This window comes from Doryrhamphus excisus, linkage group LG15 (genome assembly GCF_037039965.1).
Source record: "Doryrhamphus excisus strain RoL-2023G ecotype Guam linkage group LG15, RoL_Dexc_Guam_v1.1, whole genome shotgun sequence".
NCBI lineage: Eukaryota > Metazoa > Chordata > Actinopteri > Syngnathiformes > Syngnathidae > Doryrhamphus > Doryrhamphus excisus.
In genome coordinates this window covers 9,571,330-9,595,161 of record NC_136371.1, presented here as the reverse complement: position 1 = coordinate 9,595,161, position 23,832 = coordinate 9,571,330, and the positions used below count along the sequence as shown (strand labels likewise).

Genomic DNA, 23,832 nt, shown 5'->3' with positions numbered 1-23,832 from the left:
GTCATCCTGCTCAGGCTCCAAGGGAGTGGTGAACAGTGAAAGTCCACATGTGTGCTTGTGCTATGAGATGTATGAGCATGTATCTGGGTGTGCATGTGTGTATCGTTGTGTGTGTGCCACACACATCTGGAAAACAGACCCCGTTGAAAGTTCTACTTGGGAATGCATTCCTGTAAACCAAACCCTGTCCACTCCCCTCCTGGTGATAACACGTGTTTCTAGAAGCGTGCAACTCCGTTTTGCTCTCCAGGTGAAACAAATGAAAAAGAAACGCTGCTGAAGTCCCACATCCCAAGTGTGACATTTACATTGATAGCTAATGTAAAATTGAACTGTGTAAGCATATTTTGTCAACAAAGCTGATTCCGATCTGTTCAATAATTCCCCTACCTGGAAGATCACAGCCAAGAATCTCCACTCTCATCCCAATCCCTGCTGGAGACCAGCGTTCGGGGTACAATCTGACGTACTGGGCCACCGTCTCCTCAAAGTGCCGCAGCTCTGGTGTGTCATAGTGTGTGTTCCCCTCAAAAATCTGCACAAACACACAATGTAATGTAGAGGAAGAACATATATCTGAAAAAGAGGAGCATCGGTCCTGCTGGTGTCCTCTTAACCCACCTTGGGCAGGCTGGTCTTTCGGTCCATGATGAAATTCCACTCCTTTCCATTCAGGCTGTAAGCAACCTTGTACTTCCTGACGAAAGCCCGGTTCTCCGTAGTTCCTCCACTTCCTGCATCTCCCCCTCTTGCTCCCTGGGTGATGACTCCACGCACTGTTTTGGGCACACCCAGGTCCACCTGGAAGCATTTGAGGATGAAAGAAAAAAAAATTGCTTTCATGGTCCTCTAGCATCTTGTATAATTACCTCTGCAGGGGAGATTATGCTTTAAAGTTTGTTTATTTGCGAGGAAGCATGAGGAGCAAAAACTTCATAACCAATTCCTTTATGGAGGGATTAGATATGGACCAATGAAGAACCCATTAAATTTGGGTGCAGAGTGGATTTGTTGTAACATATCACAGCATTTTTATATTAGTTTATATTTATTACAATGCATGAACGTTGGGAACAGAATTCAGACACATGAGATGGCTCGTGCAAGAAAAAAAAACAACTCTATTTGGGAGTAGGGGTAGTTGTCAATTTGGGGGCACGGCTGCCCCTGGCCAAACTGGGACCCTGTGCAGAATTTTTAAGACATTTCTGTCCCCCAGTGAGGGCATGACAGGAAATAATTGAAACCACTGAGTTAGATGCATGTATTGGAGTAATGCAAATACAGGTGTCCCTTGCTACATCCCGGTTCAAACATCATAATGTCCAAAAGTAAAAAAAATATTGAAATATGTAGTATTCTGGTCACTAGGCATCAGTAATGACACAAAACAGTGATGAAACATCACATTACCTTAACACTGCATGTGGTCAGCCGTTGCATGTCCGTCATGATTGACCTCTCCTCCCATTCCGTGTGGAAGTGGTAGGTTTTTACATCAGTTTGAAACTGTTTCTTAAGTTTAAAATAATAAATACATTGGTAGCTAACTAGTTAGCTTGCTAGTATGCTAAGCTTAAGCCGTGGCCGCCTCTTTGTCCATGCAGTGATCCTGTAGCCTTTAGCATGAGCAATGTGGTATAAACAAAGAATAATAGGATTGTAAAGGTGACTATAAGGGTGTTATTTCATGTCTTAAAAGAATGTGTCTGGAGAGGTGTTCAAGGCACGTCCAACCAGTAGAAGGTCTTGGGTAAGACCCAGGACACGTTAGAGAGCCTATGTGTCTCAACTGGCCTGGGAATACCTCAGGAGCCGCCGGATCAAGCATCTAAACTCATCTCATTTCATATCTTACAGTACCTGAAGCCACTCCTCTCCAGCGAGGGGCTGCGCAGGGGAGGGAAACCAGCCGGAGCGACTGGCCACCAAGCGGGCCGCGGCGGGGTTCCACACCATGTCCCTGCTGGATGAGGCAGAGATCTGCGCGTCAGGCAGCAGGCCAGACAGCAGGCCCTGCAGGTTGGAGCACGGAGCATCTGTGGTGGGAGAGCAAAAGGCCAAAAATGACTTTCACCTTCACGTCAGGAGGGCGGCCGGACATGTTTGAGCCATGACCTGACACATATTCTCACGCTGTTACACATATTCCCACCTGGGAGCTGTTAAGCTCCCCGCAGGACGACTCTACTGGCCACTAAGCAATAGGAGATAAGAGGAGCAGGAGTAAGAGCGGGAAAGCTCTGTGTCTACTCTTTATGTTTAAAATGCAATTAGCGTTTATTAGTGGGATGAGTGCATGTTTACTCTGCTGCATTGGCTTACTTTGCATTTTACACCTCGTGGTATTTTAAATGTCTTATTCAGGATGGCATCAATCATCTCTTTTGCACAACCACACACACACACACACACACGGGAACAAAACTCATTCAGTTGTTGGCAGGCAAGTGCCACAAGAGGGAGAAATAAGGATTAATGGGATAAGAAAGATATAATTTGGGGCGTTAAGAAGTAGAACACAGAGAGTGTGCGTATGTCTGAGTGTGTCTGTGTGTGGTGGGGGAAGCCGGGATGTGGGGATGAGACTCCAGCAGCGACAAGCGGCGGGAGAGAGGGAAGGCTATGGGAGGAAGAGGATGAAAAACACAGGAAGCCAGAAAGGGCAAAAGGAAGTGAGATGTTAGCGGTGCTGACGGTTTAAGAGAGCACAGATCAAAGTTTCATGACGTTATGTCACTGCAAAAGAAGAAGAAATGAATAATGCATAAAAGGCACAGGAAGTTTATTCGTGTGTGTGTGTGTGTGTGTGGGTGGTGTCTGTGTGCATTTCAAAGGGTGAGCATACGTTTGAGGCTGCCTGCTATATTTGGAAAGCCTGCTGCGCGTGGATGTACCTGTGCTGTGAGAGCTAATAGTTATTTCACTCGCAGCGCTTAAGGCTGAAGTGGATCACAGTTTGCCTTGTACGGACGCAGAGGCGGCCATGAAAGATTGATGGCTACTCATTTCCAGATCGAGTAGCGCTCACGGTGGATGGAGGACACATCAAAAACGTATCTACAACCGCGAGAGGGAAAACCAGCGCCGTCTGGAGAAAGAGCGCGTGAGCTCAGAGAGAATGTGAGAAAGGCAAATGACACAAGTGAAGTCTCTGGATGGAAGGATAAAAAAATAAAACAACTTCCCTTTCATTAGCCTGAGGCGCACTATGTTTAAAATATGGCACGGGAGTGTGAGACAACCTAAATGTGTGCGAGTGTTTCTACTTTTCGTGGTTCAGGGAATTCTTTTCTTTGGATGTTTAAGTTGAGCTTATATTTAGTTACCTTTTTTTCAAGATAAGTTAAATTAAAATCTCAAATCTACAGAAATGATGACACAACCACAGCAACATATCCTCATTTGGGCTCATACTGAAAATACCATTAAAAATGACAATTATTTCGAGCATTTTTAGGTTACCATTACATAGCCGTCCATCGCTACATCGCGGTTTGCACTTTTTTTTCAAGTAAATGAATGAATAAATGGTTAAATGTGACCTATTATTAGTCAAATATTAGTAAACTTCTTTTCTTGGCGCATTGATGCACATATTTATACTAGTAATTCAGGTTACTTAACTTCAGGTTAAAAATGCTAGCAAAATGCTAGTGAAATTGAGAGCTAGGTATCCACAAGGGCTTAGCGAGGCGTCATGCTAGTCCACGCGATAAAAAAGTTTTTCATGTTAGCTGCTACAATAACAATATCACTGTAGCAATAATATACAAGTCCGTTTTTTTGTAGGTTTTGTAGGTATTTCCCAATGACGTTTGTTGTTAGCTAGCTCATATTAACTAGTTTTCTTGCGCTAGAATGCACAGAAAAGGGAACAAAATATGTGTTGATGTTTCATACCAGGATTGTGAATGATGGTCGGGGAAGTGACAAGTATGAGGTCATCTCGCTAGGGTTGACTGTGCATGACTGCTAACAGCAGGTTAGCAGTTTAGAGAGCGGCTGTCTGAATGTTCACTGCATGTGTTCTGCTTCTGCTTGTGAACTCATTCAATCCCAGCCATTTCTCAAAAGCCACCCTCTCTTGCTACCTGCCATTTTTCATGATTTTCACACAGAATATTGTGTTCTTGGACCATATAGACCAGGGGTCTCAAGCTCAATTTACCTGGGGGCCACTGGAGCTAGGGTCTGGGCAAGGCTGGGCCGCATCAGGTTCCCCCCCAAAAAAAACGCATTTATTAAAAACAGAAAAATATGCTAACTTTTTCAGTGCTTTGGTTCTGATTTTCTACAATAAAAGTTGAGACACATGCTAACTCGCAAACTAGAGAGCTAGCGACCTAAACGGTAGCCTTCAAGTTATTTCCTTTAAACTTAAATAGACAAAAACTTACCACTTCCACACGGATAGGGAGGATAACTATTAACAGTTATTTAACCTTTAACATGAACATTAATCAAACATAATAATTTTTTCTGGGTACATGATACCATACAGCATCCATATCAAACTTGCGCGGGCCGCACTGACATTAAACTTTCATATCAAGGCGGGGGCCTCAAACTAGTGTCCTGCGGGCCACATTTGGCCCGAGGGCCACGTGTTTAAGACCCCTGATATAGACATTGTATGTACCAAGAGAAAGATTAGACTTTCATAATTTATTTTCTGTTTTTTAGTAATCAGCAGTAGAAAATAGGCAAGTTTTTTTTATGAAAAGATTCTGTGAGTAACTAATCTCATTGAACAGCCGTGGATGCCACGACAACGCTAAATCCCAGTTCTTTGACATATTTACCATATGACTGCATATAAATACCGTTAGCAGGCTACATCCCGGATCATGGAGGATGAAGGACAGACAAATGGTGTCATTATAATTCTGGAGTGTGGACGTTTTCACTGTTGCCATAGTAACGTGAAACAGCGACAGCAGATTCCTCCACGCGTGCCAGCTAACTGTATGTGTCCTACTATTTCACGTTTCACAACATTGAAGCAATGCTGTTGTATAGTTTGTGTAAATTAGGTGAAGTCATGTTTATATATTACATATTTAACTGCTTTTCAATCAACTAGCTGGGTCCCTCATCCCTCACCCCTCGGGGCGGACATTTAATATTCCATGACACCTCTTATATTTGCATGATGTGTGCCGCTTTGGTTGTGTAGGAATCCTCTGCAAAGACCACATTAAGTGTCTTATCGTCGAATAATCTACCTGTAATCTGGCATCCGTACAGCTCAAAGCGCAGGGCGATGCCGTTCCTCCACGTCTGTGGTCTGATACGCACGAACCGTGCCAAAACAGGCTGGGGTACGCGGTTGAGCACCACCTCAGCAGGGTCTGTATTGGCATGGAAAACCTGAAGAAAAGAAGAAAATGTGATCATCACCTCGTGGGTTGTTGTTGGATGAGCATGCATGCCCTCATGCGGGTGCTTTGTCTTATCCTTCATATTCTCACACACTTCCACGTACAGTGATCTGCTTCGTTACACACACACAGTGGCAGGTCGGACACAGTGGAGACAACCCAAACACGGATCCAATGTCACCCAGCCAGCTGTCAATGTGTTTTGGGGTCAAAGGTTTTCCTCCGAGAGGCTGGGAAAGCTCGAGGATGGATGAGGGTTTCAGCTCTTAGGGACACTCACTCACAAACACTCTCTTACATACACACATACTTCTCTCAAGCTCCCACACACCTCTCAGTGGAGGCTGTGGGAGGGACATGACCTGACACGATTGGCCATTAAGAACAGGAAGTATGTCCAGGTGTGCAGGAAGTGAGGATGTGAGGCATCCGTCCCATCCCAAAGCATCAACATTCACCGTTCCTTGAGGTACACTCCCTTTCCTTCCATCGGGCCTTTTAGCGGCAGGGAGGGCGTGCAGGGGTGAAAGGTCAAATGTAACCTGGGTGGTCGAGTTACTTCCTGTTTTGGGGCAAAACGAAACCCGCGATGCTCAAGGGGACATTTGATGGGGGCGTTCATTGACAGACACGTATCTTCCTTTCATTCCTTTGGTGGCAACCACATCCTTTTTCCAATGGCACCGCCTCTCTCGCGCCCTGTGACTTTCTCACGACTAATTGAAGTCACACACAAGGACGGGGAACCACAGGAACACACACACACACACACACACACAGATAAGTAGAGGAAGTCTTAAGTGTAATTGACTCCCCAGTGTTTGGCACACAGGCAAGTATCACAACGGACGAGATGGAACGATAACAACAAAAACTAAAGAAAGAATCTATTCTTTTATTTTAAAAATATTTACAGGATATTTCAAATATTACATGTACATAAAAAATTAAGAAAAATGCTTCCATACTAATGGGAAGTGACCCATTTGCAAAATCCCATGTCTGGCATATGCCTTTCAAAGTGACACGATATATGATAGGACTTCAAAATGTTACTCCGGGGGTTTTATTTGATTTCGGGCATGGCCTGATTTAATCAAGTGGAGCTGACAGTGGTAATACAAACCAGTGGGGGTGTTTGAACAGATAACGGGGGCTATCTATGCTGTATCTGCTGCTGGATGGACGGCCGGCAGCCGTCATGTTTACCTAAGAGGCCAAACAGTGGATGTGAGCTCTTATGGGGGTTATGCAAACACCCACACACGCTCACACAAAGGCAGCGTCTTTGCTGCTCCTAGATATTTGGAACAAAGGGCCGCAGGGCGGAAAGACGGGAACGACAGCGGGGATGAAACTCCTCCGAAAAATACTTAAAGGCACATGAAGAGCAAGAGGAGGTTGAATGGAGGGCAGCGGCCCTAATTTGATGAGGGGTGCGGAGGAGGAGGCGCTGAAACTGGGAAGCAATGCACAATGAGTAGATTTGTCACTCGGATGAGAAATAAACCATCTGAGCATTTATCGCATTAAGTAGCAAATTCATTATCATTTCCGCATTCAGGGAGATAATGAGGAAGTTATATACTTCGGAAATGGAAAGTCTATCTAAAAGCAAGGAGGAGCAAAGTAGACTCCATCGCATCAGTTGGGAGGAAGAGTCAGAGGAGACACAAAGACAATGTGAGGTCAGTTCCTCCATTTCCGCCTGTCTATTGTCTCGGTACCTGACACCGCTGCTTCAGGGGTTACAGGTCACCGGCTTCAGGAAGCAGATGGTCGCTCATTGACCAAGTCACTTTTGAATGAAGTCGCTTCATTTAAAAAGCGTTGCAGCGCACTCTCTAATCTGCCCGACGACTGTGGTGCTGTTCCTGCTTGTGTACGTGTAGTGTGATGGCCGCGGCTCCGCCCCTCGCGTCACAAGCAGGCGAGGTACGCTGAATAATTAAAGCAGCCATGTTGTGTCTCCTGGCGTGGAGAGTCATGAAAATATAACGAAGTCTTATACACACACACAGGCAGCATGTGACGGACAGGGCACCGTGGGTATTTAACTATTGATGACCTTTTTGGGGAATTGAGGTCACAGTGAAAGGTGTGTGTATGCCACTTTGGAGCTGGACGGCAAACAGCAACGCAAACAATCAAGTCATCACACAGCAGCGATGGTTCCAAACCACTGTTCTTCTGGAAAATCCAGTTTCCATGCATCACAGCTTAATTCATTTACCATTGCAGCCTGACGCTCACTTGTGAGGGTGTCTGGTCCATGCAGCCTCTGCGGTGTTCTCCTCGGAGCTGACTACACCGCTGGGGGATGTGGAGAGGTCTGCTCAAGTTATTATTGGGCTGATTTTTCTTTCATTTGTGTTGTTCCCTCCATTTTTCTCTGCCAATTCCACTCCGCACAACCCCCCCCTCGGCTTCTCCAGCCGTGACCTCCTCTCCTCTTCCTTCCCGCTATGAAGATGTTGACAGCAGGAACTGGTTCCAGCTGGCCGCTCGCTGTGACGGGCCCTGAGAAGCACGATGCGTGTGTGTGTGTGTGTGTGTGTGTGTGAGAGCGAAAGCTACATGTAACATCTCATCAAATAATGAGGTACGTTTGTGAATGGTGTGATTTTAAATGCACACGTCACATGGGTGCCAGTTGGACAATATGTTGGCACAAAGAGAGTCATAAAACCACACACTGACAGGCATACACGAACACACTACCTCAGCGATGACACAAAGCAGAGCTTGAGTGTAGCTCTGCTACGCTATTGGCCAATAACGCCATAAAAATGAGATATCGGACCACATAGGTATGGTTTTATGTGCACGATTGATGGGACCTCATCAAAATCAGGTTCAGTATGTCTGAGGTCTGAAATTCATTCATTCATTCATTTTCTACCGCTTACCCTCACGAGGGTCGCAGGGGGTGCTGGAGCCTATCCCAGCTGTCTTCGGGCGAGAGGCGGGGTACACCCTGGACTGGTCGCCAGCCAATCACAGGGCACATATAGACAAACAACCATTCACACTCACATTCCTACCTATGGACAATTTGGAGTCACCAATTAACCTAGCATGTTTTTGGAATGTGGGAGGAAACCGGAGTACCCGGAGAAAACCCATGCATGCACAGGGAGAACATGCAAACTCCACACAGAGATGGCCGAGGGTGGAATTGAACTCAGGTCTCCTAGCTGTGAGGTCTGCGTGCTAACCACTAGACCGCCGTGCAGCCCAGGTCAGAAAATATTATTTTGTATTATTAATTTTTGCCTTTTAACTGTAAATAAAGCAGTCTGGGGGGGGGGGGGGGGTAATTGGTTCCAGAACTGCTAAATGTAGGATTGGAGTAGGATTCAAAATGTAGTTAGAGCATAGAAAACCTGCTTATGACCTTCTAAATCATCTAAAGGACGATGGATATCGGTATCAGCAATGATGTGCTGGACAACATCGGATATCGGTAAGAAAGCCAATATCGAAGATGGCTAATTACAGGCTGTTCAACAATAAGTGCAACTTCTGCAATCAAAACTTCATCTATGAGGTCTTCATCGACACGCACACACACTACAAAAGCCAAACAAACCCACGTGGAAGCCTCCAAAGCCACACTATGGTTTTGAGTGCCGTGTTAAATGACAATTACAGGAGCAAAATCCTTGTCATTACAGGACCCCCTGACGAGAAATGAGCTTCAACCACTTAAGGGCTCTTTGGGGGGCTTAGAACGGCTAACCGGGAGTTTGCATTGCGTGGCCGGTGGATTAGCAGTCACAGAAGATTCCACTGAGGCCCGCGGGGACCGCGGAGGAACCTGGCTGGCAAAGGGAGCGAAAAGTGGAGCTTCAGTCAAGTCAAAACTGCCTGCACTGCATCCTTTGCTGCGTGCGACTGTCTCCGACTGGCTCCGACACAAAGAAACAACATAAATGAGAGAGCATGCATGATTTGAGAGTTCCGTCACGCATACAGTATATGCTGTCACCTTGCCTTTATGGTCATCAAAAACAGATGGATGCTTAACTCCAAGTTAAATGTAGTCAACGTCATAAGTGAGTTCATCGTAATGTGGTTGGCAAAAAGTCACATGCGGTAAAATACTGACATCATATTTTTCAAAGCTGAGGCAGATGAGCAGAGTCTGATTGCATGTCGACCAGACAGACAACATATCTACTTGCACGCACGCATCTCCAGACGCAGCCATCAGCCAGAGGTTATTTCAAGGCAAAGCGCGTGTGCTGGCGGGTTCTAACACACTGCACAGATGTTGTTGCTTCATTTTAAGTCAGATCCACGTTTCATTCGGTAATCTCCACATCCGATACCCCCTACTGGCCCCACCCAAACCAATCAGCGGCCAGCGCAGAAGGGGTCCACATGGTTAAATGTGTGTGTGGATTAACCCTTCCCCAGAGCTCCCATCCTCCCTCAACAGTGAATTTCCCTCTTAAAATCCATGGCGACGTCCGGCCAGATACGAGGGAGACACGCCATGACAACAACCTCGCACTGCATATATTGTATATTCATAAATAAACTTGCATTTTCTGTGTGTGTGAGAAAGATAACAGATACTGCGGCCAAAAAAGGGCAAACAGAGGACTGCATTGTTCTTGCATGTCAGCTTCCCCTCCTCTCTCTGTCCCATCTTTTCCTCCTCTGCCTCATGATCAAGGTCACGACCTGGGTGTAGAAGGCCCAGGAGCGTTTCCACCAGTTCAGTTCAGAGAAGTATACTTTTACCGTTTTAATCTGTTGACGTATCAACCAAAACGGGAGATATGAAGGTACGGACACAAGTGCTTCTGGCTTTCCAGGCTTTACATCATTTTTGTGTTAGCACTGTGACTTGGTTGTCAAGTAGCCCACAAAATACGGGTTTGAGCCCCCTGATTGGGAATTGAACCCAGGCCAGCTCTGTGAAAGTGTAAATGTACCTTGTGGTTCTTGCCATGCCGATAGATCATCCAGTCCTCCCCGTTGGTGCTGACCTCCAGTTTGAATGTGGTAACATAGTAAGATTTCTGCGTCTCTTTGGAAATGGCCCCCTGGGTGGCGATGCCCGTCAAGACCTTCAGAAACTGGAGGTCAACCTTGAGGATAAAGCAAATGGGAAATTAAATATGAAACATGTTTTCTGATAGAGAATGATAGATGGGAGAGAAGCAACTGCAATGCACGGCGCCCTTCGGGAATTTATGATGCGCAGGTTTGACGTAGACAACCAAGACAAGAAGCCGCTGCGTCTATTTGTCACGCAGACATCCCAGGATGGGGGGTGGCTTCCTGCACAGGAAGACGAGGTGGCGCATGTGTCTGAGCATTGTCACGCGCAAATGAAGAAGAACGTTAGATGCAAAGATCAATGACACAGAATCTGGATGTGTTCCTAAGAAGCACCTTCATCCATCATAGCGCTCCTGCCTGCACCGCTGCATGTATGAATGCATATAAACAGAAATATATACGAGTGTGTGAGAGTGGGGAGCATTTCCTTATCATCCGTTTGCAGTTCCTCGAGTGAGTGTTTCTTTGCCATTACCTCTGCCCGTTTATTCTTATCAATAAGGTTTCTATATTTATGTTCCTATGTGTGTCTATATGTGTATGATGCCCCCCTCCCCTTTTCGCCTTATGATTCTTATTGCTAATGCAGTAGTGGGTGTCCATGAAGGTTTACAAAGTAATCTTTGGCCTTGGTGGAAGTCTCAAGGACTGTAAAATCTATTATTCTAGACCAGTGGTTCCCAAAGTATGTCAATTACCTTAGGGCGGGGGTTGGCAACCCGCGGCTGTTTAGCGCCGCCCTAGTGGCTCCCTGGAGCTTTTTGAAAAATGTTTGAGAGAAATATATTTTTTTATTTCTGTAGGAGGACAAACATGACACAAACATTCTTAACGTTTTCCAATGCTGTAAAAATGTGTAGCGTAAATATTAAATTTCAACATTTCTGTTAACGAAGATTTGCGTCATAGCCTGCGACACACGTTTCTATCAGCAGGGTGGGATGCCCCCTGGCTGTTGTAAACAAACCGGGGCTGTGTGATGGGCCATGGATCCCAAGGGAAAAATGAAAAATAACTGCGGAGAACAGAGAATTAAACGTTTCTTGGACCGAATCATTTGCATGCATTGCATTCATCTTACATGCCCGATGTTGAGAAGCTGACCAGTCATGTCCGAAAACAGAAGTCACATTAAACGGGTAAGAACATAATCCTGTCATAGACACATATTTAGTAACAAAGTGGCTGTCATTTCTGATTTTCGTCAGTATATATTTGGAATGACACTTAGGGATATTATTGTGTTTTGTTGCTCGGGCCCGAGTATTACAGGCATTTGCCTTGGACAGCTATGTAGGGTGGACTTGCCTGACCTTTGAACCAGGACGTTCGTCCGGTGTGAAATGCCTCTGGGCTGGAATGTTAAAATAAAGTTGGTTGGGGCTACAGCTAATATAGCTAATATAGGTAATATAGGTAATATAGGTAATATAGGTAATATAGCTAATATAGCTAATATAGCTAATATAGATAGATACAGCATGTGTTGCCTTTGTTATAAGGCTTATATAAGGCTTTGAATTTTTGCGGCTCCAGACACATTTGTTTTTTTTTTTGGTCCAATGTGGCTCTTTCAACATTTTGGGTAGCCGACCCCTGCCTTAGGGGGTACAATTAGCACCAAACACTCAAAATTACGGGCGCCTGATGGCAGAGAAGTTGTTCCTTACTCTGTGTGCATCACGTCGACAGAGTTTTGACACCAGATAATGGACACTTCATACAACAAACAGGATCAAAACTAGCAAACTGTTGTCAAGCTTTTTCAAAAATGGTGCATTCAGGTGCATCACATAACTCCTGGGACCCAAGCAAACACACACATAAAATATCAGCATGCAAAATACACATTTTTCACCCGGAATTACTACAAAACGAATGAACCAATAAATCATCTTGGATATTTCACGTGAATTAACATAATAAGGTTTACGTTTTTAAGTGTGCAGGACTAGGAGGTACAAATGACTGGGTATGTGACTGTAAAAAGTTTGGGAACCACTGTTCTAGACAATAACATTCAGAAAAGAATGCCCAGACCTGGATGTACTCCTTGTTGCTATCTTCGGAGGGCGTCCAGGCATTGTCATGGTTGTTGAGGCGAGCCTGTCGCGGCAACCAGCGGTTGTCGTAGAAGGTTGTGGAGGCTGTGATCTGGTCGTCGCTGATCCTCCCTGATTCCATGCCCAGCGCCATGCTGCAGTGAAATGCTGTTGAAGGTAAGGAGACGGGAATTGAGCTGTAAGCGAAGGTTGCATATATTGGATGACAGGGGCAAAAACATGGCAGGTTATAAAGCTGGAAGACGTGAGTGTAAATCCACAGAGACAAAAGGGCAGAAAAGGTAAATTGAGGTGAACTTAATTTAAATTTGAAGAATAATAGAGCGGTCTGGCTTCTCAAAGAGGTGAACATCGGGATTGAACACAGAAGGTTTGATGAAGAAAGAAACATGAGTGTCTGTAGATGTTGGAAAGATTCTGGGGCAGGCGTAGATATGTAATAAGAGAGGGTAAACAAACCTGTGAAGCACAAACACACACACACACACACACACACACACAGAAATTGGGGTGATGTGGAGTTATCTCGCACTCACAGTCGCTGACTTCTTTGCGTGTCATGTTGTATCGAGCAGAGAAGCCGTCTTTGGCCACCGCCATGTCCGTGTGGAAGGAAAGGGACAGCAGGCCGGAGGATGACTGGATCTCTGGAGGGATCTTGGTACCGCAGTACCGCCCAATCAGAGGTGACACTGCAGACATAAATACACTTAGTCAGTCAGAGCTGGATAGATTTTCTAAAAACACAATTGATTGTGGATGTACCATAGAATAAAGCAACATTTAGTCTGCTAACAACGCTGATAAGTGGTGGCAGTGAGTCACCACATGCCCTCTATCCCAACACCCACCATCTTTCTTCGTCCCATAATTCCCCTCTCCCCTGTCCATCCCTCCATCCATCTGCTCTGTGTGTCTTAGCCAGACCCCAGCAGGGGAACTGGAATCCCCGCCTTAATGCAAGCTGCACTGAGATCATCTACATGCACACACACACACACACACACACACACATCCACCAGTGAGGATTACAGTAGTCTCGAGAGGTGCTCCCTTTCCACCCTTTCCTCTTGTCTGCCAAGACTCTTTCACGCCTTAGGACTAGACTCACTCAAACTGGGCTACACTTTAATTTCCTCCTAATTCTCGACTTTGAATGTCTGCGGCCACCGGAGCCCCCAAATTTGAGGCTATAATTGGCATTTGAAATCCACATGGATCCCTTTTTAGCAAGTGAAAAGGGAATAATTAGAGCAAATCATCAGTCCTTAACCTCATAGTTTTACTCTAAATAAAGGGGAAAGAAGAGAACTGCAAAGGAGGGTGAGGTGCAAAATTGCCATTTATTCCCACGAATTCCACTCAATTCTTCAATGCCACTCATGTAAAGGTTGGAAAGGTAAAGGTTGAAGGTTTTGGAAAAAGTAATGTGATTACTGCATCTTCACTATAACACAGTTTTTAAAAACTAAGTTAATGAATGCTGTTTCCTGGTTGAATACACTCTATTATTAGTCATAAATTTGCATATTTAAGCCAATTTTGCATATTTTTCTCTAAGCATTTCTAGGAATAAAAATGCTAAATGAACTAAGATGCAAATACTGTAGAAGCTATTCAGAAGATGCATTCAAAGACGTTGTGATGATAAGTATTCTACACTGGTCAATAATGTTACTTTGTGTTCGGTGAGACACACAAGCACCAGACTTGATTCCAGAAACAATTGGCTTTTATTGCAGGTTGAGTTATCTCAAAACCGGCACAAAAATCCCTCACAGGGGCTACCAGAACCAACACCAAACAAAAACCCATCTCTAAACTCATCGTTACAAGCCTTATTTATGTCCAAATGGCTTATTTTCTTGTGTCATGTCTACTATATTGGCTTATAAGAGTGTAATGTTGTGTAAAGCATGCATAGCGGTGTTATTTCATGTCGAGGGGGTTCTAATAATGTTAAAAATGATGGTATAACTTTGAAAATATTGTATTAAAAAATAAGGAATTGCAGAAATTCACTTATTACTGTCGGGTCTAGAACCAATTAACCGCAATAAACAAGGGATTTGTCACTCTCTGCTCTTGCGTTAGTTCTCCTTGGACATCCTGCTCCTCCTTTCTGCTGCCTTCACTTTTCTGTCTTTCGTACACCTGGTGCTCATTTGAGTTTCCGCTTATTTAGTTCAACTGGTAGCTAATGCTAATTGCTAGTGCTTTGTCTTCTTAAGAGGTCTGCTGCTTGGTGTTACACAAAAACAACCTTTTTGGGAGGAAGGAAACACAAGATGAGAAGGGGAGGGCACAGGAGGGATAGCAAAAAGGTGGTGAAGGGTGTTATTATGGAGGGGGAAGAGGATCATGGGAAAGGGCTGCTCCTTTGGGGTGTCCAAGAGCCTTCAGCTCCCAGTGTGAAATAATGTTTCCTGTATGTAATGCAGAGGAATGGAAGGCAAGGCTCCGCACATCAAAGCGAGCCCTTCCTCTGGAAACTGATGGAACATCCATTTGGGAATTGCGTGAGTCTGCATACGCTTAAAACGCGGATACCTTTACCTTTTTGTGTTATCTCCAAAACCGACTCTTCAAGTCGTGTGTGTGCATCTGTATGTGCGCTCACCTTGCGGAAGGCCGTCCCACACGTCCAACCAGTCGTATTTGCAGTCACCCTCTCCCACCAGCAGGGGGTCGTTCTCCAGGTCAAACGTCAAAAATGTGAGGGCGATGTCCATGTGGGCCGGAGCGATGATCATGTAGGAGCATTCCAGGTTGTGGGGGTATTTATCAGGGAAGCCCGGCGACTCAATCATCCCGGAGCTGCTGGTGAAATTGCGGAAGCAGAATTCTGACCCTAAGAGGACAGGAGGATGAGAGGAACAGGCGATCTGTCATTTGACCGTGTTCAATGCTACACTACATGACAGGAGGAGGCTGTTCTGCCCCCTCCCCCCCTCAGCATCCAAACAACAGCAGCATGTTGCCATCGCACTGTGCTGATTCAGAAACATGTGTATACTAAAACATAGTAAAGAGACAGAGATAGTAAAGATCTGTTACTCATTCCTGGCTTTCAAAGCATCCACGTGCATGTGTTTGACATGAGGTAACTGAACACATCATTTTGCATACTTTTAAGCCAGGCTTAAAAGAAGCTCTATTTTTGCACATGTTCAAATTAAATGTTATAAAATGCTCCCTCTCCTCTCTAGGTGACTCTCCCTTTTTTCATGCAGTCAAACACGCTACTACCATGAGTGAAATTGCCACATACCAATACTGATCACAGATTAATGATGAGCAGTGATGGGACTTTTTTCAATAACGGGTAATCTAACTAATTACTTTTACTGTCAGCATAATTCCGTTACCATTTTCGACACCCCGTTACTGCACGTTACTGAAGCTGCCTAAAAATATATCACTGACTTCATAACTAATCCGCAACGCAGTGAGAGTGTTGCAGAGTGACAAGGGAGGGGGTGAGAAAACCACATAAGCATTGAGGATTGGCTAAGGTTTAGTAAAATTGCATCTTCGGGCAATCAGAGAACTTGGGTGGGCGGGTGTTTAGAGCACATAAGCAACGAGGATTGGCTAAGGTTTAGCAAGATTGCGTTTTCAGCCAATCAGAGAACTTGGGTGTGCGGGTGGTTAGAGCACGTCCAAAGTGCGATACAGAATAGCGGGAGATGGCGAGTGAGGATGACTCTAGTGAGAAGACAGCGTTTGCCAAATGAAAGTACAGACACTACTTTTACTTTAATGTACATTATGTTCCTGAAAAAAAACTTTGTCCACGTCTTGTGTGAACAACTCAAACCCACAGAAACACCCGTCGACTGCAATAAATGCAAACCTCTGTAATGGTACCCGTCTTTGCTGTGTGTGTGTGTGGGGGGGGGGGGGGCGCAATAGTTACTGGTAACTAGTTACTTTGTTTGAGAAGTAACTAGTAACTATAATGCCTTTTTTAAAGTAACGTGCCCAACACCGATGATGAGTGCTATTGACCAACGATGCTGTATAAGGGTGGGGGGGAGTTAGGACAATTGGCATGAATTTCTTGTGGTTTTAAACCTGAAGCGAGTCTTAATGTATAAAAGCAGCGTCAGGAGCACAGACATGTTAATAGCACATTCCGTCTACAGCATTCCTCCAAGGCACCAGTCTTTATTATCAGTCAGCCCTATAAAAGCAAAGGGGTGGGTTGGCTATTCCCCCCTGCTCCCGTCTGCACTTGATAATGCTAGAAAACAGACCCCAGACAGCTCAGAGCACAAGGGTACAACTTCAGGAGCCAAAGACTCTCATAAAGTCTTCCACTCCTGACTCTTTCCACTTGCTGAAAAATGCACTCTATACCTAATGTGCTGTTTCCATCCATGAGCAATGGGTGGCCTAAAGATGTAAACACAAATGTGCTATTTTCTCCTCCGCTTGTTCCAAGCAGTCCCTGACCTTGTGAGTCACACGCCGCGGTATCTAAACACCCCGTAGGTCATCTAGCTTCATGCCGGTCCAGGCTGCCCCCCTCCCAGCCCACCCCTACACACAGCTACAGCTGAGCATGTTGAGATATGATGGTCATTTTCACGATATCTGAATCCCTCAGCCACACCTCTTTGCTCAGTGTGTGTAACTGCGTGTATTTGTGCACACAACACTCTCATAGTAAATGCATGTGATGGCACTAAAATGACCTATGTCATGTGAGTGTTTTTCTCTTTTATTAATATCCTCACATTATGATTTTTGCTGCAGGCGTTTTTGTCTCTCTGCATGTAGCATGTGAGGTGCGTGTGACAGCATCTCCATGTGTGTCAGACCTCCTAACACACTGGCCTTCTTTCTTACTGGGTCACAAATCAGCAGTCTGGAGTCGCACATTGGAAAAGTTCAGTATGAGCACAGCTTGACTCCATCGCCTCCAAACACACCGCTGCGTTCGCATTGCACAGACGGTGAGCACCAACTGGTCGCCGTGCACACGCCACGGGGTGCGTGTACGTCTTTTGCAGAAGTTGCATATGCATGAGTGCCTTCTACTTTCGTTAGCGCTCATTAGTTCACGGTGTGTGAGCACGCCAAAAACAAGTCACCTCGCACACACGTGTCTGACCAATACGGAAGCTGGAGACTGACAAAAAGGGAGGGGTCAGTGTCGGCATGAAGCAGGAGGCGAGAGGGTGAGTTGCTGGGTAGAAAACACCCGGCTCTTTCATGAGTGCTTGCGGTTTGTCGCTCCCGCCTCCATGCCCTCCATGCATCCACCTCCCGTCCCATCTTGTCTTTTCTCCCCTGCGATGTGCAGAGTCTGCACTCTCTCACTCCGTCTCGCCTGCTGCTGTCTGGCGTCTCTGCTCCTCACATGCAATTGGGAGGGTTCACCTCCTGTGCATCAAACCTGCCTGTCTGACACGCATCAACCTCTCAGGCACACGCATCCCTCATGTAACCCAGCCTGAGCTACACCATTCCATTGAAAAAAAACCCTCTCCCAAGGCATTTGTGTCAGAATGTGTACACAAGGGGCGTTCTGAATGGTGGGTTTGTGAATGAGTGTAAAACCCACAATAACAACAAACCACACACAGCAAAAGCATCGCAAACTAGAAGAGGAACCACAACAAAGAAACAAAACATTCTTGCCATGCCACGGTCCAACATGTCAAAGTCAGACATCTCAGTCATGCCTCTGATGTGGGCCGTGGAATTGAACGCCATCATCAATTTTTTTTTCACAATCAGCAGCTCCTCATACGAATGCTGATCACACCACACTTGTTTATTTATGACTTGAATTGTTCTTGTCAGCATGAGGATAACTGGATGTGATGAAGGCACAACAAGGTGAGCCATTCAGGCGTACAGTAAAGCACAGCGCTGATGTAGAGGGGGTCAGCGTCCAATCAACGTGATGGCATTACAACTACAGACAGGGCCAATGTTGTGACTGGTGCCCAGACGGGGAATGGGGGGGTAGGGGGCCTCAGGCTGCGCTACCGCCGAGACCCTACGCATGCCACAGCAGCGGTCACCGATGGTCACAGAGGAGACCCAGTGCCCTTAAGTGCTCCCCGCCTTGCATCAACTCAGGATTGGCTGCGACGTGGCCCCCGCCACTCTCGTAGATTGGCTTGGGGGGAGAACCAGGAAAAGGGGGCTTTAGTGGTAAGTCTTCCCCCTGTAGCCGTGGTAACAGCATCAGTGGCACGTGACTGTGTGAGGATGTATGACAAATGGAAGGGGGGCGTGGGGTAGTCCGGGATGAATAAAGGGTTAAGCACGCATGAGTGGGAATAAAAGTAGGCCACAACAATATGGGGGAGGGGAGGGAGTTCGTGCACTTTCATCATAGAAGCATGAAGGCATACATCTAAAAATGCATGTGTGTGTTTTTTGGGGCAAATTTTCAGGAGTTGTGGGGGAGCTGCACACACACAGACGCACACGTAAGTGTGCGTGTTGACACAAACAATCCAACGCTCCCTGGAGTCATGGCACTCATCGCTTATGTAACAAGGAGAACCCAACAAAAACAAGGAAGTGGTCACTCCACTGAAACTAAAGCAGGCCAAGATATGCCTTTTTGGCACACACCCACACAGGACCCCCTAAACACATAAACATTCGCAGTGTCGGACGCCTTTGAGGGAATGTGCCGGGAGTCGGACGGAGCTCTGAACTGTGCTGTCTGTTTAGGGTGGAAAGGGATGTCAACACACACAAACGCACACACCTCACCAGATCTTCATCTTTCCCAACACACGCCCTTTAACAACACACAATTACACGTACACACATCAAAGAGTCTTCCTGCGAACAACACTTTCTCCGTAATTTAGCTCGTGACTACTGGCTGGAGACCAATGACTTACAGAGTATGAACCCGAAGAGTCGACACCTCCGCAGTTCCTCCAACCTCGCTTGCCCAAGGAGCAGCACTCATTGTCGGACACACTTTGTCAGAGGCACCTCTGGTGCCTTGGAGCTCAGAAGCCGAATGTGAGGACGCTGCATTTACTAACTGCAGACAATCTTGGCAAAACATTGGTGGTGGAAATGTGATCATTACATGTTTTGGTGTGTGTCCCCCTTTAATAAATGGAATATTTTGGTAGTTAAAGCGTAGAAAACATGTTTCTAACTATCAAAAGACTTTTTTTCCCATTATTAGTTCCCTGTAGGGGCCGCATGGTGGTCTAGTGTTTACCATGTTGGCCACACAGACAAGAGAATGGGAAGAACTGGGTTAGAAATCTCCGGTTCCCTTGCTTTGTCTTCAAAATAGAAAGTTTAGAAAGTTATTTTTTTCAGATGTAAGGATTGTTTATCTCAACGGGAGTGATTTAAAAAGCTTTTTCGCAAACAAACTGTGGTCTGGCAATGCATCCTTTTGTATTCATCCAATTATATCCAATATCCAATCAGTAGCCACGTTTACATGAGGAGTTTTTCTTTTTACGAATGGAACCTTTCCGAAAACAATGGTATACATGGAAAGGAATAATCTCTTGTCAATCTCTTGTCTACATGCGCTGCTATAATCAACGAGAATCGTCAATGGAGCATGCGCAGTAAAACGTAAACATCAAGGTCGTGTTACGGACTTCCCCGAGTTTTTCTTTCACATGTTGGAATAACTCCGTATTGCCAGTTTTTCGTTCGTCCGGTCTTGAAATTTAGTTTGAATCAAAACCAAACTTTCTGCAGCAGTCCAGTGCCGATTGCTCGCCTCCATTGTTAAAACTGAAGAACGTCTCCAGTTGCGTGTTACGTCATATCTGAGCATGTGCTGAAAGAACGCACCCGGGATGAATTTAAACAGGAAAAGATCAAATTCAATCTTGCTAATATTTTATAATTAAACTCAGGACATGTTTTATATAGATATATATTTTCTTTTTTAATAAAACTGGACTTGTGAATGGCGTATAGAAGGGTTCCACAGATGGTGGTAATGCACACAAAAACTGCTTGCCAACCGCCAATAAACAACAGAAGAAGAAAAACCCGACGAAGAAGAACGCACCCTGACAACTTTCCATTTGAGCGGGTACAAGATACCTCAATCGGATTGGGGAAAGGAATATTCCACTCCTGTGAATCCGATTATATATTCATTCGGATTGGCACATTTCTTTCGGGAAGGAGGTGTGTACAAAGGTTACATTCTTTCTGTTTGAGCAAATAAACCAAATGCAATTAGAATATTTGGGTCCATGTATACGTGGCTATTGTTGAGGTGACCAATTCTAACGGAGCAGGCAGGTATCGTCGCGGAGATGTCTTCTGAATCCAAGACTTTTGGGAGGAGAAGAAAAGCAGAAGAAAGCAGCTTTACTATAGTGCCCCCCCAATAAGATCCAATATCCTTTGTTGTCACACTAGGACCCCTTCATGTAAAAGTCAACGCTAAAGCCTTGTCCACACAAAACCTTCCTGGGATTTGTGTGGCAGATTAGTAAATCGTTGCTTGTGGGAATGGATCACTGGGTGAAAATGATGTCATGCAGGCAACCCGGAACGCCATTTCCGTGTGGATGAAAGGCTGAAACAATAAAATACTTTGTCCTTTGACCTGAGGACAGCCCCTAAATGATGAAACTGGCACACTTTGCATAACATGGGGTGACCAAAAGATGGAAACCGTCGCCTTAAAGCGACACAAAAACAACTGTAATAACCGAATAATTGAAACGCTACTTTCACTCTCTGGAATAAACACGCCATTTGGGATCTGTGTGTGTGTGTGTGTGTGTGTGTGTTTGCTGCCTCATCCTGCTGCTGGAAGACAAACACCTATAATGATGAGCCAGCGCCGCAGTGGTCCCAATTAACACACGCCCTCGATCATCATCATCACCATCATCATAACCTTCATCGCCAGCCATCCTATTGTTAGTTTGTCTCCTGTCACCTTAATTATTTTCCCACCACCTCTGCCGGTCCCGTGAATAAACACACGTGCATTTATCACCCCGCCCACACGTGCACATCGAGGTAGACTGAAATGTATCACGCTGAGTGGAACCACCCACACAAGCAGCACGCGTACGCCTACGTGTGCTGGCGAGTGACACTCATCTCCAAAACCCTGCAAATTTATGCCACAATCTTATTTCAACCATGGAGACTGTATGAACTGTGTAGCAGCCTGCCATGCATCCGTCCGTAAAGACCTTTAGGTGGCCACAGGAAATAGATACCGGTCTTCTCAGACGCTCCAAATTTGCTCTATTGAAGTTTCTTCTATGGAAACACATTCAACCCACATGAGCGTAAATCCTTCAGCTGCCTCAAGGCCGTGTGACCATTTCACTTCCCCTAGCGCATAAACACACACACACACACACACACACAAAACAACCCCGCCTTTAAATTGCACTTCACCTTGTGCACTTCAGCAGCCTCCGGAAAATTCCAATCGGGCTCACGCTCATCCCCATCAATCTCCTTGCCTCGGCCTTTACCCATAAACCTTTGACCCGAGGTCTGACCGTCGACCAAACCTCCCCCCGCCCCCACCCTGCCCTACCCCTCTCATCAATCGAGAGTAAATGCATTTGACTCCAATTAAGCAAGCATTCCTTTCATAGCTTGAGCCAGATTACAGCCAGTAAATAAAAACCAGAGCTGTCAAATGATTAACATTTTTAATCAGATTAACCAGTTTTCTAATTAATTAATCATGGTTAATCACTACTTTCAACTATGTCTGAAATATGCCAATTTCTTACTGTATTTAATTAAAAGACACATATGACAGAATTATATATAGTGTATTTGTATGTGTTTGTAGAGCTTCAGATGACCTGAAAAATTAAAGGGGCGACTGCACTTTTTGGGGAATTTTGCCCATCATTCCCAATCCTTATGTGAAACATGAACACATATTTCTTTAACAGGAAGACTCAGTCAGTCTAATTCAAAAAGGACCACTCACGGTAGCCAGTCCCAGCGCCACATAAAATGGATTTCGGACGGCATCCATCACATGCATACTCGTTCCAGCTGACTCCTCACCTGTTTTAAAGATTTCGTAGCGCAGAGAGAAGCCGGCTCCTTGGTGGGCGTAGTCCGACACAAATCGGATCTGGAGGGAGGGACCTGATGAGATGATTGGCGCTGGAGCGATGTTGCTGCAGTGACGACCCAATACATCTGCATTTTCCGAAGTGCCATCTCGGATCTCAATGAAGTCGTACCTTATTTGAAGAAAAGAAAAGGCGATGAGGTTAAAAGGTATTCCTGACATCAGGGACACAGCAGGAAGGCATTAAGGATGTGAAGGAGAACAAACAAAGACGTTCAGGCGGTTATGAGATGAGCGGTGCTAATAAAAACCAGACAGGTGTGGACTCATTCCCCATCCTGGGTTCAGCCCTCGGACACAGTTTGCAATGCAGAGACAAAGCATTTAGGAAAACAACATCTATGCCAAGTTACAAATTAATATTTTAGCCACGAACTTGGCTCTTGATCAACAAGTCAGCTGCCTTCATTAAATCGACACGTTGGACCAAACCACATGATGGACTGCAGAGGCAAACAAAAGAGTCATCAAAAATTCCAGTGAGGGACGCATGCGGAAAAGTCAAAGTAACGTTGGAAAGGCATCGGACACAGCAACAATTTGGCTGCTAGTCCAGCTTTTCCCATTTTCACAAAGCATATTTTCCTCTTGCTGGTCGGGATTCTTCAACTCCAACCACTTCTGCCCGATGTTTGCCTTTCCCTCAAACCTGAACAAATATTCCCTGGTAGCCATTGCCGTTTTCCTCGCACTTTGAGGCGTAATTTTGAGTGCTAGGCGCTAATTTCTGGGAGTACTGTATATGTAATCGTGTATTTTGTTCCCGTTTTGGCACGTTTTCTCCTGCGCCTACATACGCTATTTTTATTTGTAGTACATTTTTCCCTTCAGGCTTGTTTTTGGTTTATATCGCTACCTTTTGCTTTGGCATGACAGTCGACAAATGTGTTTTTTCTGTAGACCTATATATTTTTATTGCCCGGGATGTTTAAAAATACTACTTTATGCATGGACATTGCCTGAGGAGAGCAATTCATGTTGGCTGACTCATAAAAAGGGTGGCTGGCGGTTTGGTGGGCGGAGGCAAGGTCATTATTAGCACAGGAGGATTAAGTAAAGGGAAAATTAGTATAAATAAATGTAAAGACACTTCACATGCTTGAGCTCACAGCTCATTCTGACCTCTGACCCGCCAACTGACCCTGAACAATAAAAGCTAATTCTTAACCATCAGGTCAACTTGAGTGTGTGGGAGACTAAAGACTAAATCCAC

General features: G+C 45.3%; 1 protein-coding gene across 2 annotated transcripts in view; it reads right to left on the bottom strand.

The window, feature by feature from the left end:
• Nucleotides 1-23,832, bottom strand: part of nrp2a (neuropilin 2a) — a 52,336-nt gene that overhangs the window by 15,001 nt on the left and 13,503 nt on the right. For both annotated transcript variants that reach the window (XM_058051073.2, XM_058051074.2), the window contains exons 3-11: nt 22,550-22,731; nt 15,144-15,374; nt 13,060-13,215; nt 12,501-12,670; nt 10,331-10,486; nt 5,229-5,373; nt 1,864-2,039; nt 622-801; nt 391-535 (exon numbers count right to left, since the gene is read on the bottom strand). In XM_058051073.2, coding sequence (XP_057907056.2) covers nt 391-535; nt 622-801; nt 1,864-2,039; nt 5,229-5,373; nt 10,331-10,486; nt 12,501-12,670; nt 13,060-13,215; nt 15,144-15,374; nt 22,550-22,731 — 1,541 coding nt within the window. The remainder of the gene's footprint in view (nt 1-390; nt 536-621; nt 802-1,863; nt 2,040-5,228; nt 5,374-10,330; nt 10,487-12,500; nt 12,671-13,059; nt 13,216-15,143; nt 15,375-22,549; nt 22,732-23,832) is intronic.